The sequence below is a fragment of the Diplotaxodon limnothrissa genome, linkage group LG3 (assembly GCF_057381915.1).
Source record: "Diplotaxodon limnothrissa isolate DT_005_m linkage group LG3, D_limnothrissa_male_GT1.1, whole genome shotgun sequence".
NCBI classification, from domain to species: domain Eukaryota; kingdom Metazoa; phylum Chordata; class Actinopteri; order Cichliformes; family Cichlidae; genus Diplotaxodon; species Diplotaxodon limnothrissa.
In genome coordinates this window covers 31090633-31107508 of record NC_140598.1, presented here as the reverse complement: position 1 = coordinate 31107508, position 16876 = coordinate 31090633, and the positions used below count along the sequence as shown (strand labels likewise).

The 16876-nt window shown below is 44.9% G+C and overlaps 1 protein-coding gene across 1 annotated transcript; it reads left to right on the top strand.

Moving 5' to 3' along the window:
• The first annotated feature begins 9877 nt into the window (after window positions 1-9877).
• Window positions 9878-15824, top strand: LOC146635346 (uncharacterized). The gene is made up of 3 exons (XM_085350519.1): window positions 9878-9994; window positions 11658-12713; window positions 15777-15824. Exons 1-3 carry the CDS (start codon window positions 9878-9880, stop codon window positions 15822-15824), a joined length of 1221 nt encoding a protein of 406 aa, XP_085206645.1.
• Window positions 15825-16876: the final 1052 nt, after the last annotated feature.

Here is a 16876-nt window from a genome sequence, read left to right as displayed (position 1 = left end):
TCAGAATCAGAATCAGAATACTTTATTGATCCCTAGGGGAAATTATTTTTTGTTACAGTGCTCCATTATAAACTAACATTAACAAGACATACACTACACTAAGAATAGCACAATATATACATATATATATATATATATACATAAAAGTCACTTATCAATAAATAGCTGAAAAAGAAACATGTGTAGCTGTAGCAGTAAACAGTGTGTTAAGTGGATGCGTTGTACAGGGAGATGGCCACAGGCAGGAAAGATTTCCTGTGTCGTTCAGTGGTGCTTTTCGGTAATCTCAGTCTCTCACTGAACGTGCTCCTGTGACTGACCAGCATGTCATGGAGTGGGTGGGAGGTGTTATCCAACATTGTCTTTATCTTGGACAGCATCCTCCTCTCCGGCACCACCTTGAGGGAGTCCAGCTCCATCCCCACAACATTGCTGGCCTTACGGATCAGTTTATCGAGTCTGTTGGCATCTGCGACTCTCAGCCTGCTCCCCCAGCATGCAACAGCATAGAGGATCGCACTGGCCACAACAGACTTGTAGAAAATCCTGAGCATTTTCTGGCAGATGTTGAAGGACCTCAAAAAATAGAGACGACTCTGGCCCTTCCTGTAAAGTGCTGTGGTGTTTTTAGCCCAGTCCAGTTTATTGTCAATGTGTACTCCAAGGTATTTATAGTCCTCCACAATGTCAACACTGACCCCCTGGATTGAAACAGGGGTCAAGTGTTTCCTGGTCTTCCTGAAGTCCACGATCAGTTCCTTGGTCTTTGCCACGTTGAGCTGCAGATGATTCTGCTCACACCACGTGACAAAGGAGTCGACCACAGCCCGGTACTCTGTCTCATCATCCCTGCTGATGCATCCAACCACCGCAGAGTCATCAGAAAACTTCTGAAGATGGCAGGTCTCTGTGCAGTGGCTGAAGTCTGTGGTGTAGAGGGTGAAGAGGAAGGGGGAGAGGACAGTCCCCTGTGGTGCCCCTATGCTGCTGATTACCTTGTCAGATACACACTGTGGGAGACGTACATATTGTGGTCTTCCTGTCAGGTAATCAACAATCCAGGACACCAGAGAAGCATCCACCTGCATCACTGTTAACTTATCACCCAGGAGGGTTGGCCTGATGGTATTGAAAGCACTGGAAAAGTCAAAAAACATGACCCTCACAGTGCTCGCCGGCTGGTCCAGATGGGTGTAGACACGATTGAGCAGGTAGATGATGGCGTCCTCAGTTCCGAGATGAGGCTGATAAACAAATTGAAGGGGATCCAGATGTGGTCTTACTATGGGTCGCAGCTGGTCCAGGATGAGCCTTTCCAGGGTCTTCATGATGTGGGAGGTCAGTGCCACGGGCCTGTAATCCTGGGGGCCACTGGGACGTGGCGTCTTTGGAATAGGGATGAGGCATGATGTCTTCCACATCACCGGGACCCTCTGCAGACTCAGACTCAGCATAAACAGTTTATGAAAGACTCCACACAGCTGGGGGGCACAGGTCTTGAGGACGAGGGGACTCACTCCGTCTGGTCCAGCAGACTTGCCTGAGTGAAGTCTCCTCATTTGCATCTCAACCTGGTATTAGATAGTAGAAAAAGTAGATAAAGGCAAAAACATCGCAAGACAGCATCTCTGTTTTCCTTTTTCGTGTGTAAATGTAAAAACCGAGTCTTTCATATGCTTCATTTACATGTGCACAAAAACATATAGCAAAGAAAAAGCCACATTCGCCAAAATACAAGTGTACATGTGGACGTAGCTTTTGTGTCTCTGTTTTCTGCTGCAGGTGAGAGACGAAAATTGCTGCTCAGTCCTCCCTTTGCGCTTCTTTTCTACACTCAAGCAGCATTTCATTTATCACAAGTGCTCACATGCAGACATACCAACACTACTCACTCACTGACATATCACATAATTTTTTCCATATAGTGTTTTTGACATCCTATTATTTGTTGTGACCTTTGAGCTACTTGTAATACTGCAAAGTGTTTTTTACGATAGCATCAAGTGATTTCAGTTTGTGTGGCGGGAGGAGGAAAACAGTGGAGCAATCTACAATTTTTGAGGAGTGGACTTGCAGGCTTTTATTGCATAAAAAGACAGGACTGTAATGGTAAAGTGCAAACTGGATCACAAAACAACTACATTTGATTGCCAACACAACTTTTAGCATGTGTTAGCATGTCTGTGAAAGCACCTGCACAGACAGCCTGCTAACACAAATGTAGCCAAGCTGAGCACAGCAGGCAGAGCCTGAACTTAAAAAGGTAACAAAGACAGTAATTAGCAGTTCACCTTGCAGTGTTGTATGTCCCATTTCTATCTGTATGTTTCAGCACTGGATGTGTAGTTAGCTTAGTTGCCTTCCAAGCAGGTGTGATTCCTGGCCAAAGTAAAACTGTTTTGAGATTGTAACTCAGGAGGAAGAGTGGGCTCTACAGCCTCTTTTCCTTGATTTCTTCTTGGAATTGCCAAGGGCACACAAATGGTGGGGGGAAAGTTTTCCTATAACCAGTGTTGGGACTAACGCGTTATTAAGTAACGCGTTACAGTAACTACGTTATTATTGTGGTAACGAGCACGGTAACTAGTTATTATGCCAAAATCAGGAACGCGTTAGTCGTTACTGGGATTTAGATAGGGTCGTTCGTTACTCGTTACTTCGTGTGGTGGCTATCGCGGAGCTTCCACAGATTCAGTAACATTAGCAAGTGGTGGAGGCCAGCAGGTGGATGAAGAAAAGGGACGCAGAAGGAAAAGAGACCCGAGGCGGCCGCCGGTCCAAGTGTGAACTGAACTTCAGGTAAGAAGTTATGACCTGCAGTCTCTCTGGGTCAGATATGAACCAAGTTTAGGTGGAGTTTATTTTTGTTATTCTGACTTTTCCCGTACTGCTACTAGCTAGCATGACGGAGTTTCTATACAGCTGGGTGGTGCTATGAAGTTAATGATGTTGAACTTTATTTTGTTCATAAGTTATTAGAGTTGCCAACCGTCCCGTCTGGTATTCAGAGAAAATATTACGCGTTTCTTATTGAGGTGAAAAGGAACAGTTTGTCCCGTAATTCAGCTACAATGAAAAAGACACAAAGCTGGAGTTATTCTGTGTCTTTACGCTGCAGCTGCCTCTTCTTCTCTCATTCTCCCCCCTCCCTCTCCTGTTTCTACTTCAATCATGAAAACTGATCAATGATCAGCTGATCGGCTTTTCTCTCTTGTTTATTTATTGCTCACTTTGCGCCGAAAGAGGAAACCAGCGGATGTCGCGCTAAACAACAGCAGCACGTTTAAGCTTGATCAGCTATCGTTAGAATTTATTTAATATTAATTTCTACTATCAGCTGATGTTTGCTGGAGCCACAGCTGCAAAAAAGCTGCTGGTCATGATATGGTTTGGTTATCTGGTGAGAGGGAAACATGAAGATGAAACCAGGAGATGTCCTTACTGGATCATCAGAGCTGTGATGGAGAAACAGGTTTACCTTTTAGGTGACATGAATGAGTTGAACGGAAGTTATGAACTGTTTCTGAGAGACAAATAACACCAGGATCCTTTTTTAGGTAGCTGACAGCTGGTAACTGTGCAGGTGCGGATCTAGCAAAGTGTTGCCAGGGGGCCAGGTAGAGCATTAACAGGGAAAGGGGGACACAAAGAAATACTTTTCTTTCTTATTCTCATTTAAAATGTCTCGCTTTTAAAAAATAATTATCTGAATCTTACAACAAACGATTGATAGATTGATGCATATATACCATCAAAACAGTGTACATCACTGTCACAACAGTGTTTATTTTCATTCAAAGGCTTTATGATTTTTCCTATAATGATGGGCCGGTCTCTAGTCAAAATGCCCGGGACGATTTATTTGTCCCAGTCCAGCTCTGTATGCAGCTCATCTGCAGTCTGGTGTTACCTACATCTTCCTATTCAGAAGGCAGAATTTCCGAGTTCTGAGTACAATCGAAAGCACCACGACTGCAGTTTTTGTGTTGGATGTAAAAGGCGCACATGACACTGTGACGTAGGCTAGAATCATGGCAGTAGTCAATGACGGTCCAGGCGTGGGATTTCTCTCGTGGAAATATGCACATTATCTTTTCCTTTCTATTGGTAGGTGGCACAGTGCACCTGTGGCAAGTAAGCAAGCTAGAAGACTGGCAAAGTTATGGAAGCAACACATTAACAAGAGAATTCTGAGTAAAACCAAAGTTACTTTCCCTAGTAACTAGTTACTTTGAAAGTAACGAGTAACTTGAAGTAACTGAGTTACTTTTGAGAGAAGTAACTAGTAATGTAACTAAGTTACTATTTTAAAGTAACTTACCCAACACTGCCTATCAGTGAGTGAGTGGTTACTCTGATTACTCTGCATATCTAAGTGAGCTTGGGCAATATACTGAACCCTAATGCTTTCATGTGAGTGAGTGCAAATGTTAAACAATGTTGTCTAACATGTTGAATGTAAATGTTGAATGTCTGTTACTTGGTGTAAAAAGCTAATTTAGAGCTCCAATTGAGTGAAAAGTTTTTATTGCTTTTATTGTTAATGTACAAAAAAACAAGAGCATGCAAATTGTGTCAAAAAATTCATTGTGCTACTAGCACAACCTTTGTCCTCAGCAGATATCTGCACAGACAATAATAACATAACGCTAGCGAAGATCCTAGAGTGACATCAAAGCTGAGTGTATGCAGACCTGAGCCCAGCAGCCAGAGCCTGAACTTCAACAGGTAACAAAGGCAGTGATGAGGAATTAGGCTTGGACACTGGAGCCTCCATTTGACCTGCATTTTTAAGTATTGGTGGTATACTTGTTAGAGCTAAGGCTACAGCTATCGATTATTTTGGTAATCGAGTTAGTTATCAGTTAGTCCGTCTTTTAATCGGATAAGAAATGCTTTTGTCTTATTAATGAGCAATAAATCCCATTCAAAGAAAAAAAAACAACCCTCAGGTCTTTCAGAATATTATGAATAATAATATGCATATTAGTTTGCATTTTAGAAATTACAATGTTTTAAAGTTTAACTGCATAAAATTGATTTTTTATAAAAAACCAACAAAACTAAACTCTTTGATTGGATGTACATTTCATACTGAAAACATTTTCTTAAATTCAAAAATATATAAATAATCTCAAGTACGATCAAAGGGCAAAGGCAAATAAAATAAGATATATACGCAATCGAAAATAAAGCATACCTTTACTCTGTTTTCTTGCCTGTTTTCTTGGAGGCAACTTTTTGTCCTGCGGAAAACAGACGCTATGATGATATAGACGTTAATTAATAGCGTCCAACCGAACAACAACCCTCACGTCAGTGGCTCAGAGTTGCCCATGTACATTTTTATTGGCCTGTGAAAAAAGCTTTTATTTTTATATTTTTAAACGCGAATCCAGTTTAATTGATAAAATATTTTATATTACTCCACTTTCAATCTGAAAAATGGTACGAACGCCTTGAAATAAATCTGGACTAGTACACCCCATGCCCCCCTTTAGAGTCACCACTATTTGCTGGAGGTATCGCTTCCATATAAAATTTGAATACACCTTCTGGAGGCTTACTGCAGACTTATTGCTGTGTAAAACAAACAGTGGTGGAGGGAAATGCCAGTTTCCTTTTCCTTTTCTTCATGTCGGAGTTTATTGATCAGGTGGTTTGATGAAGGACTCCTGCTAGCTTTTTCCCAGTTAAGGTTTTAATGGTAATTACAGGAACAGGGCCTCTGTTTTAAACACTAGAAACACTCTTTCTTTTACTCAGTTTGAGCTTACCATCTCATTAAAAAAAACTGTGGCAGCGTCATCATCACTGCTGCTATGTTATCTGTGTTTTTGTTTAAAACTGGGGGCTGTGTGGGCTTAATGTTTTCAGACTTTTTATTCAAACACTGCTCCTAAATATGTTCCTACTGCAGAGCTGTTTTTAGTTACAAGAATGAAATGTTTGTCTTTTCATCATTTAACACAGCGGTCCCCAATCCACCAGTCCGTGAGGCGTTTGGTACCGGGCCGTGACAGTTGAGGCTTGGGTGTGAAATGTACTGTTTTCAGGGTTTTTATTGTTTTTTATCGTTATTTTTTTAAATCATTTTTATCATTGACTCGGTTTCCCCGGGTTTTTTCCTGTGTGTTATGAAGAAATCTTTTTTTGGGTACCGGTACTGGTTTTATTTTGTTGTATTTGTTTGCGACACCTTAAAGGCCGGTCCGTGAAAGTATCATCGGACACAAACCGGTTTGTGGCACAAAAAAGGTTGGGGACTGCTGATTTAACACATCGGCATACTGCAGAGTCATGTGTTAAATGATGCACTGTCTGTGTCAAGAGTTTTATAATCAAATTACTGGAATTACTCGATGAATCGTTGCAGCCGTAGTTAGAGCAGTTGATCCGGGTTCGATTCTGAGTCAATGCAAAGCTGCTTTGCTGCTGTAGCGGAGAGGAAGAGCAGGTTGTCTACTGTCCTTGGCTGCTCTACTCTTTATGTAAAAAAATATTTTTGGGCAAGATACCGTACCTGATGAGCTTGTGTGTGTGTGTTTGTGGGTGTGTATAATTGTTAGACAAGGTGCGGGTGAAATAACTCCCCAGACTAAGCGGAAAGGTGCTTTATACGCACCAGCAATCACTTCAAAGTTTGTTGTTGTTGTTTTTGTGTTTGTACTATAAGAAAAATCATATGTGTATTCTCATTAGCATATATGATGAGGATAGGGGTTTGTGGCGGTGCGTGGAACTGTAGCCTCAGGTTTATATTGTTATCACGTTATGTGACAGTGTGTTTAAGTTCATGTTACAGAGTTAAGCAAAAGTAACAGTAACCAAATTAGTTTCTCTGGAGAGTAAATAAGCAACACACCGCATTGCTTTTAAGGAAAATAACAAGTAATGTTTAACGCTTTAAACTTTTTGAGTAACGACCACAACATTCTGATAACTTTACCCTCCGACCTCTTTAAATGTGGGCACGTCTGGGTCCAACAAGTCCACATTAACAAAAATGTAGTAAACAATCGCACTAATAATACAACAGCAATCCAACAAAGTCACAGGACTCAGTTAAAATCATCCACACTGTCACAAAAATATCGAGTAAATTCATTCAGTGTTTCCTCGCTCAGCTCTCTCTCTCCGTGTGGTTTCTAAGGTCTCTCCATCTCTCTCTGTTACCGGCAGGCAGCCAATCATCTGCAGGGTCTCGCGCCTCCTGTTTTCGCCTCACCTCGCCTCAGTGCCAATCAGACCGTTCACACTGCGCACACGCCACGGCACGTCGCCACGGGCGCCGCTGACAACAGGAGACACGGCGGAGGGCACAAGCCACCACACACACACACCTCCCCTCCCTGTTACTGAACATCAGCGTTGTGTGTACCCCCTGCCACCACCCTCCCTCGCTCCCTTCACTCTGTCGCAAGAGCGACGCACGTATCCGTTCATAACCTCCGCCATTATTCATCACCCCCTACCCCCTCCCTCTCCCCCGTCCTTCTCCTTTCTTCCCATGGTGCCGTTTTTTTTCCTTTCCTCGAGCTCGTCTCTTTTTCCCACCCCTGCAGGGTCTCCACAGAGCTGCTTCCTCCTCGCCTCACCCGGGCTAATTTAACGCCTCTCTCTCTCTCTCTCTCTCTCTGTGTGTGTGTCTCTCTCCCTGCCTCGCACTGGCTTGTGCCAAGCCCAGGTGATTATCCATCCGCCCCCCGTTATCCGTTACCCCCCTCCTCCTCCTCCTCCCCCCCCCCTCCATTCCTCCTCCTCCTCTCCTCGGTACCAACAGACCGACAAATCCCTCCCGGTGCTCCTTTCTCCCCCCTACCCCTCCTCTCCTCTCCTTTCCTCTCTCTCTCTGTCTCCTTCCCGCCAGCCATGATCCGTGGCGGGCTAATTCCCAGACGGTCTTCTTCCTCTTCTCCTCCTTCCTCCTCTTCTTCTCATCACCCTCTTCCTCCACCACCTCCTCCTCCTCGCGGGCCCGGTAAGTAGCAGCAGCAGCAAGCGCCGTCCATCTTCTCGTTTACTCCTCCTCTCTCTGTCGGACTGCATGCTGTGTTCACGGTATTTACCGCTCGTTATCGAGTCTGGCTATTTTTTTTTTTTTGATTGACCCCCCTCCCCCCCAACACTCACCCTCCCCCCTCCCTCTCCTCCTTCTTCCCTCCTTCCTTTTCCTTTCTCGTGCTGTGCCGGGGGAGGGGGGGGGGGGGGAGGAAGGAGGGGAGGTGTTAATGTGTCGCGTGGGAGAGCCGTTTTTCCCCCCTCGCGGCCGGTGGCCACCATGACCTTCTGTCGGAGCTCGCGCCAGCCCGGTTGACCAGACAGGGTAATTAGTTACGCCTCGGGGGAGTGGGAGAGTGGTGGTGGTGAGGAAGGGGGGGGGGGGGGATGTTGCGAGAGACACACACACACAGACACACACAGGCTTGACGTACACACTGGCTGCGCACGCAGAGCAGAGCGCACGGACGCACACACACATTTGAGGCTGCACACATTCAATTCTTTTCACATAGACATGCACACACACACACACACACACACACACACACACACACACACACACACACACACAGGGACACAATTTCAGTCTCTTTCTTTCTCCATGCAAACACATTTTCAAGCTCACACATTTGCAGCCCGTTTATTCTGCACACGCTCACAAACGACAATGACTCCTTTACAGTTGGACTTAACCATTTGTGTGTGAGTTTGTGCGTGTGCACACCGAGAGGTCAGAGGTCACTTATAATCAGATTATTCCACCCTTTCTGATATTTCGAGGCCTCTGCTTGGACCTGAGATCTGCCTTACGTGAACTTTTTTGCCTATTGAGTGCCCTCCGTGGAAGCACTGGGGTCACGACCTGGCCTTGAAACCGACGCTGACGAGCTACAAATAGAGGCCTCAGTTCACTCGATGTCGGATGTTGCGGTGTCCCTGGTGGGGATTCGGCGCTTGCTTGCTCAAGGGCACGTCATCACCTGAGGAAAAGGGAATTCCACAAAGGAAGACGAAGAAGATGGCAGCTTGTTCTTTGTTTCCTCTTTTGTTTGCAGCCTTGTGTCATCGCCATCTCCATATAAAAGACAAGACGTAGCCACCGTGATGTCACCAGGTAGTTTGTTGGAGCGTTTTGTGCGCTGCCATCATGGTTTTTGAAACCAAGTGAGCTGTTGATGTGATGATTTTGAGGAGAGCTTATTCTCGACTAAATTTCCTATAATTTTTAAAATTCATTAGGAAAGCATTAGCCGAAGTCAGACATCGAGTTAGAATCAGACTTCTACACAGTTAGACTTCTTTTTGCAGCTATGAGCAGTCGCCCCCTGCCGAACCTCAGAGGGAATGCAGGCTTAAGGGATTTCCCCTCGCTTACTGTCACAGGATAGTCGGTCTTTCATGTCCTCTGACGGCTTTACTTTCTGGGTTTACTTTCAGATTAGATGTGAATAACTGAGGGTAATGGCCTGCCGACTTAACTGACCAATCAATCAGCTACATTAAAATACTCTCTGTAGATCATTTGTCAAATCAAATTAAATCAAATCACTTTTATTGTCACATCACATGTGCAGGTACATTGGTACAGTACATGTGAGTGAAATTCTTGTGTGCGAGCTTCACAAGCAACAGAGTTGTGCATTTGTGGGACTAAAACCACAGAAAATCTTGTTGCTGAGCCTGAAAAAGATGATCCACGAGAGTGAGGGTTTTCTTTATTGAATGCAGCACCTTCACCTGACTTTTCTTTTTACTTTCAGAGCAAAACGTGGCGACCACGCAGAACTAACTAGCTTCCTGTGCAACAAAGCCCACCTGAGTGTGTGTGAGTGAGTGTGTGTGTGCGCTTGTATGTATATGTGTGCGTGAGGTCATGTCGGGCATGACGAGTGGCGTGTGTGTGGACAGTGACCTCTCCTCGATGCTCCAGAGAAGCTCAGCCCCCTCGCACCATCACCCAAATCACCATGGCTACGGTGGACAGGGACAGGTGAGTTGACGTGTAAACTTTTGCATCCATGTTGGTCTCCCAGTGCAGGGCTGCAGAATCAGCGGGTGAAGCGAAGGTTAAATCAAATTAAATTTAGAAGGTTCCTGTTGAAACTGGCCTCGGGTCATTGCCAAAAACTCAATTAGATCATCCAGGTAGGCATCAATTACAGAACCCACCGCTGCTCTGCTGCGAGGGCGCCGATCTCAGGGTCAGCTGGTCGATTGTTCGGTCAATACGCTTTCTCATTAGTCCAATCCACTGCGTTACTTTCAAAGAACGAAACAAGCCTTTTAAGGATTGATCCATTAGCTGTGAAAATGACCCCCACATTTTCACAGCTAGGGGGGGGACTGCCAGCTTAATTAATGCTCACATTTACAGAACTTTTACTTTTCAGTTTCCTTCTTGTCACTCTGCTCCAGAGAATACAGCGACGGTGTGGTCAGACCAACTGCAAAATAAATGTTTCCTGCAGTGAGACGACAGACGAAGTCTAGGCAAAAATGGATTTACTACAAAGACAGAATGTGGTACTGTTCATTAAGAGTTGTACTTTGGAATAAAGTAGTTCTTAGATTGGCTCTCATGAACGAATGTTTGTAGGCAAATAATAGAGATGAATAAAACTGCACTGGTGAATACAGCGGATATTTCTTTGTGAGCTGTGAAGGAAGGAAAACGTGGAACAGATCTGTGCAACAGTATTTGCTCCCTTCCAGATTTTGTAGCGATTTGCATATATGTCTTGGATTTTTTTTTAGATTCGATTAGATAAAACTTTATTAATACCTCTGGGAAATTCGGTAAATCGTTTAGATTTAATGTCAATATTAGACAAAGATAGCCTGAGTAAATACAAAACACAGTTTTTAAATGATGGTTTCATTTATTAAGGAAAAAAGCTATCCAAACCCACTAGTTCCTTTGTGAAAAGTAATTGTTCTCTAAACCAGGGGTCCCCAATCCCAGTCCGCGAGGGCTGGTATCCCTGCAGGTTTTAGATAACACCCTGGGTCAACGCACCTGAATCACACGATTAGTTCATTACCAGGCCTCTGGAGAACTTCAAGACATGTTGAGAAGGTAATTCATCCATTTAAATCAGCTGTGATGGAACAAGGACATATCTAAAACCTGCAGGGACACCGGCCCTCGTGGACTGGGATTGGGGACCCCTGCTCTAAACAGTACCTGGTTGTTCCACCCTTGGAAGCAATGACTGCAATGCCAATGAGTCTTTCGTGTCATGGTGGAGGAATTTTGGCCCACTTTTACTCTGCAGCATTGTTTTAATTCAGCCACACTGGAATGTTTTCAAGCATGAGCAGCCTGTTTAAGGTCATGCCACAGCAGCTCAATCTGGACTTTGGCTAGGCCACTCCAACACCTTCATTTTGGTTTTGTTGGGCAATTCAAAGGTGGACTTGTTGGTGTGTAGCCAGCTTTTAGCAGTCGTCATTAGGCATAGTATCAACTCTGTCGCCTTGGTGTTTGCTGATATTTGAGGCTCCATTAACAGGTGAACCGCTCTGTCCTTTGTATTTTGCTCCATGAAGACAGCTCTGCCCACCAACCTCCCTGTAAAGCCACTTTATCCGTGTGCTTTTTTAAATTGATTATGGCTGGTATTGATAACAGTGATTGGTGCTATGTCCTGCAGGTGTCGGGCCTGGCTCCCATGCTGGACTACACTACAGAGATGGATCGGTACCGCTCCTCCATCGCCAGTTTCTACAAGACCAATGTCAATATGAACATGAACGTTACAAACTTCCCTCAGTCAGCCAAACTGGCCGCCCGCTTGGCCGCGGCCGCCCCCATCTTCCCTCCCACCGCTGCCAGACTTGGGGCTATGGCGACGACGCCCTGGGGTTGCCACGACAACATGAACATGAACATGAACCACCCGGCGGCAATGTTCTGGGGCCGACCTAAACCCGTGGCGGCCACGCCGACGCACCACCCCCACCACCATCATCACCCCTCTGCGACGCCGGGTCACATGACATCCTCGCACCCCCATAGTACCAGCATGCACCAGAGCAGCAACAGTGGGTCGGGAGGGGGAGGAGGTGGTGGGAGCAGTGACGGTGGAGGGGCTGAGAAACACGGACACACTGCCTCACTTCCTGTTTCACAGGGAACGGCACACCATCACGCCATGGCATCAAGCAACGGGAACTTCCTTCCTGGATACAGTGGCGGAACAGACTGTGGCGTCATGAACAAGCAGGGACACACCCACGCGGACATGATAGGCCTATCAGAGGGTGGCAGCTGCAACGGAGGAGGGGTTATGGGTGGCAGCTTCCTGGGGGGGCTGGGACTACCTCCCGGGGTCATTGTTATGGCAATGGGGTCAGCAGGGGGCGGGATCTCAGACGCTAGCAGCGCCTTTCAGATGACAGGCGGCCAGCGGGCGCTAACAGACTGCCAGCAGCATGCCAACTCCTCCCCCTGCCCCTCCTCCTCCTCGCCCCCATCATCAGGCGTGACAGCGGCGGCCGTTTCCTTGTCGTCATCATCATCTTCGTCATCCGGGACGGTGGCTAAAAGAAAGAGGAAGCGGTGTGGCGTGTGCGGGCCGTGCAGGCGGCTCATCAACTGTGGCGTCTGCTCATCGTGCCGCAACAGGAAGACGGGTCACCAGATCTGCAAGTTCAGAAAGTGCGAGGAGCTGAAGAAGAAGCCGGGGGGAGGAGGGGGGGTGCTGGAGGTGAGTTCATGCACGCACACGCACGCATACACACGTGCACACGCACAGCATTGGCTGGACGTTAGCAAATGTATGTCTCATCTTCTCTTTCTTCTGTGTGTGTGCGCATCTCTGTCTGTGTGTATGTGTGCATCTCGGTGTGCGTGTGTGTCTCGGTGTGTGTCCTGGCTCACTTAACCCAGATCACTGGCAGTGATGCTCGAGCTGGAAGGCATCGCTCACCCTGCTGAGTGTGTGTGTGTGAGTGCTGTGCAGATGGTGGGTGGTGAAATGCGAGAGCTCGGTCCCTGCTGAGGTCTGGCAAGCCGCCAGCAGACACACACACACACACACACACACACACACACACACACACACCAACACTGATTCACGGTGATAAAGCGGCCGGGCGAGAGGGAGGGAACAGCGAATATTTATGTGATCTACCACTGCTGTGTGCGTGCGTGTGTATAAGAGTGTGTGAGCGCAATAAGAATTAGTGGCGATCAATAATTCTTTGACACCAGCATTCGACCTCACTGATGACTCTATATATCTCTCTCCCTTTCTCTCTCTCACACACACACACGCACACGCACTTCCTGTGGGAATCGCTACAAACTATCACTAATTATTCCCTCATCTGCACACATGTGCTGTGAGGACACGCGCTGAAACACTGTGTGTGTGTGTGATGGGAAGAGAGTGAATTAGCAGCCATAATCTTCCTCAATTACACGCTAATTGGACCTGTGGAGGCTAACGGCAAGTGACAGCGGCGTGTGTGTGTGTGTTACAAAGTATGTGAATGTTTGTGAGGGCAACTCTCTCTCTCCCTCTCTGTGTGTGTGTCAGCAGGTGGTTTCACACTCTTGCCTCATTCTTTCCGCTCTCTTTGATGTCGACCTGACAAACTCTCAGCCTGGCACCAAGTTTACTCTGTGAGATGAACAGCAAAGCACCCTGGGTAGTTTTCTCCACCTTTCTCTGCAGCAGGATAACCTGTCAGAGCCCATAGCAAACTGGCCACTAACTTCAAAGTGATTTCAAAACCAGTCACAGCTGATTTCAGTGCACTCGATGCAACATATGCAAGGATATCATACCCCGCATATGTAGGCGTCGTCACTTTTAAGAAGTCCAGTTTTGAAGCCTTAATTTCAACTTCATGTCCATCGTCATGTTGGCGGTTGTGGAGCTAGAAGCGACCATATTTGGATGAGAGGATGTAATTGAGTTATCAGTTAACTGTGCTAATTAGTGAGTGTCACTGACCAAAACTGAAGCACAGACTTCTTCGATGGTCAACTCTTAGCAGGTAGGGTGACCACATGTCCCTCATTACGCAGAATTTATGGTTCGAGTCTAAGGATGGCCCTTCTACCTGCAGTGGCGCCAGTGTACAAATAAGTGGTACAACTGGTCTGTGGGCCATTCTTGCTTGTTTTGTTGTTGGTCCGTTAGCCAGCCAAAGAGAAGAGTGAAGTTATAAAATACAAAGAGAGATCATGGCAGCGGTGGAAACTTTTCATTGTTTTTTACACTCGGTTTCACTTCAAACATTTTTCTATTCACGGAGTGAGCAGAGAAGGGTTTTCAACCGCAGACGTGCTCCCATCCTGGCCTCCAAAATCCTAACTACAGATTGCTACCATATGACATTTGCATCTGCCAAATGCTAATTGGTTGACAAGTAGGTCAGAATAGGACAGGAGCAACAGGAGTTCACCAGGAATGGGAGAACTGTGAAAAAACCCCATCGAAGATTAAAAAAGAAAAAACAAACAAAAAAACCCCCCAGCAATGTAACAATTATGCAGATTGAAAAATTATGCTTCAAGTGAGACTGCACAACATCTTAAACATCTTACAAAAACCTCCCACATTTTGACTGGTTCTGCACTTTTCTACGCCTTCTTTTACCCAGAGCATATGAAGGGAAAGCATTTTATTATAGTCACATGAAACTTAGCCAGTTTAATACTGAGCTCATATTTTGTTGAATATGATGGAAACCACCATAAAGGAAATGAAGTGGTAGTATATTCTGAGAAGTAACATTTTTGTCTTTCAGGTTTTTTTCTTAAACATATTTTTCAGTTTCACACTGAAGAAGAGTACATGTGTCATAGTTGGTTAAAAATAGCGAAATTGTCACATATGGCTCTGTCAATCTACAATGTATTGCTACTGAAAACCACAGACCACTGACCATACAGAATTGCAGCTGTACAGGGGTGTATAAAGACTATTTCATGGACCATAAAAGAAACTTATTATCTTACTATCTTATTAAAAGATCGAAAGCAACAGGAAAAGTTGCATTGAAATATATTAGTCTATTACGACTATATTAATCATCAGATAATTGCAATAATATCCTCCAAAAGGCTCAAAGAGATCAAACAGTCCAAATGTAGCGGAGCTGAACCTGTGTCGCCAACCATCTCTCAAAGAGGCCACACCCCCAAAAATGCTGGGGACTGTTTCATTATTGGGGTCACCTTTTAATTTATATTAAAGAACTTGTTTTTACATGCTTTCCCTTTACAGATGAATACTTTACTTTGTGACTGGTGGCTCTTCTTTCAACAAACCCTCTTTTTTTTAATATTATCTCAGTATTAAACTAAACCAGTGATAGTTTGTGTATCCACACAGTCAAAGAGATTTGCTGTTTTTCGAAGTTAATTTATATCCCAAACCCCAAATTATAATGAAATTAAACTTTATCACAAGGTGACAAGACAGGAAATCTATATTGACTCTATGAAGTTCTGCTGGCAGCTTTTCAGAGGAAGGAGAGTATAGTCGCAGCAGACCGACTTTGATCTACAGCCTGCATCACTGCGGATGTGTTTACCCACACAAACGGTTCAAGAAACACAGCAGAAACTGCGAGCCAGCGTTGATGCTGATGTGATCCAATATTTACAATTTAACTGAAAAAAAGTCAAAGGTAAAAGACTAAGATTCAGGAAAGAAATAGTAGAAACAGACATTTAGGTGTGTATTTATTTTGTCATTTCGATTTTACTGTCAGTTTTCCTATGTCTCACGCCACATTTTGTCTCCTATTCTTAGCGGCCTCCCTCTGTCCCAGCCAGTGAGGCATTTCGTTGGTTCTTCTAGCCTTCCCTCCACCAACAGAACCAAAATCTGGAGGCCTAGCAGGAAGTCACCATCACACGGACTGCAAAATCAGCAAAAGGACTACAACCTCTGGAACTGAAATTGATTCTCTGCGACAGGATTACAATTTCATACTGTATGGATGACAGTTCCCAGACTGAGACTATTCCCACCTCAGCTGGAACAGGGAGTAGCTAGACAGAAGGAGAGGAAGAGGGGGCAGTTTGGTCACAGGCAACCGGACTTGGCCAATTGATGTGGTGATGCCATAATTGCATGTTTTTCCCAAGATTGTGTAAAGGTAAATTTATAAATCAATTCTTAAAAAGGCGCACACAGAATGTCCAGACCGTAGCAAGCAAACTGGCTAGAACAGATACTAGTCTGTATTTGTACTGGCTAAACAAACTTGTTCCAGACCTCTAAATTGTCTATCACTTCTCCTGTTTGCTTTTCTTAACAAACAGTTCAGGCCTTGACTATTGAAAGGATAGGCCGCTAAGTAGCCACATAAAAATAATCTATAAATTCTGTAGCTCTAATCTATTACATAAAAATTTCGAAAAGCTCAGGTTGTTCCATTGCAAGCTTGACTGGATGAATATCGAAACATTAACGGTTCTCTTATGGCTTACTCATAGAGTTGCAATCAATTCAAAGACTAGTGCTGGAACAAAGCTGCCACTATGTCTATGTCTGTAGCTAGGCTGTTCTTAAAATTACATGAAATTGTATCAAAACGACATCTTTGAGGGTATATGAAATCTGACATCTACTGGTGAAAATGCAAGAGTATTGCCCTGTACCTCTACTTTTAGCAGTTCTTTGTGTCAAGATCTAATCCACTTTTTATGGACTGATTTTTAGACTTTCTTTCATTGGGTCTCAGCCTTATAGGTAGGGTAAGGATCTCGGATGCTGCTCTTTTGCATCAAAAGCAGCCAGCTGTGGTGGTTTGAGCATCTAATTAGAGATTCCCTCTGAGTACTGTCCTTTGGAAGGTTCCAGTACAATCCAAGCTCGAAGGAGCCATGCAGATTGTAGATCCCATT

Coding starts and splice junctions, on each gene's coding strand:
- LOC146635346 (XM_085350519.1), top strand. CDS start 9,878: ATGTCGGGCATGACGAGTGGCGTGTGTGTGGACAGTGACCTCTCCTCG. Junction 9,995..11,657: donor GCTACGGTGGACAGGGACAG/GTGAGTTGACGT, acceptor TATGTCCTGCAG/GTGTCGGGCCTGGCTCCCAT. Junction 12,714..15,776: donor GAGGAGGGGGGGTGCTGGAG/GTGAGTTCATGC, acceptor TCCTATTCTTAG/CGGCCTCCCTCTGTCCCAGC.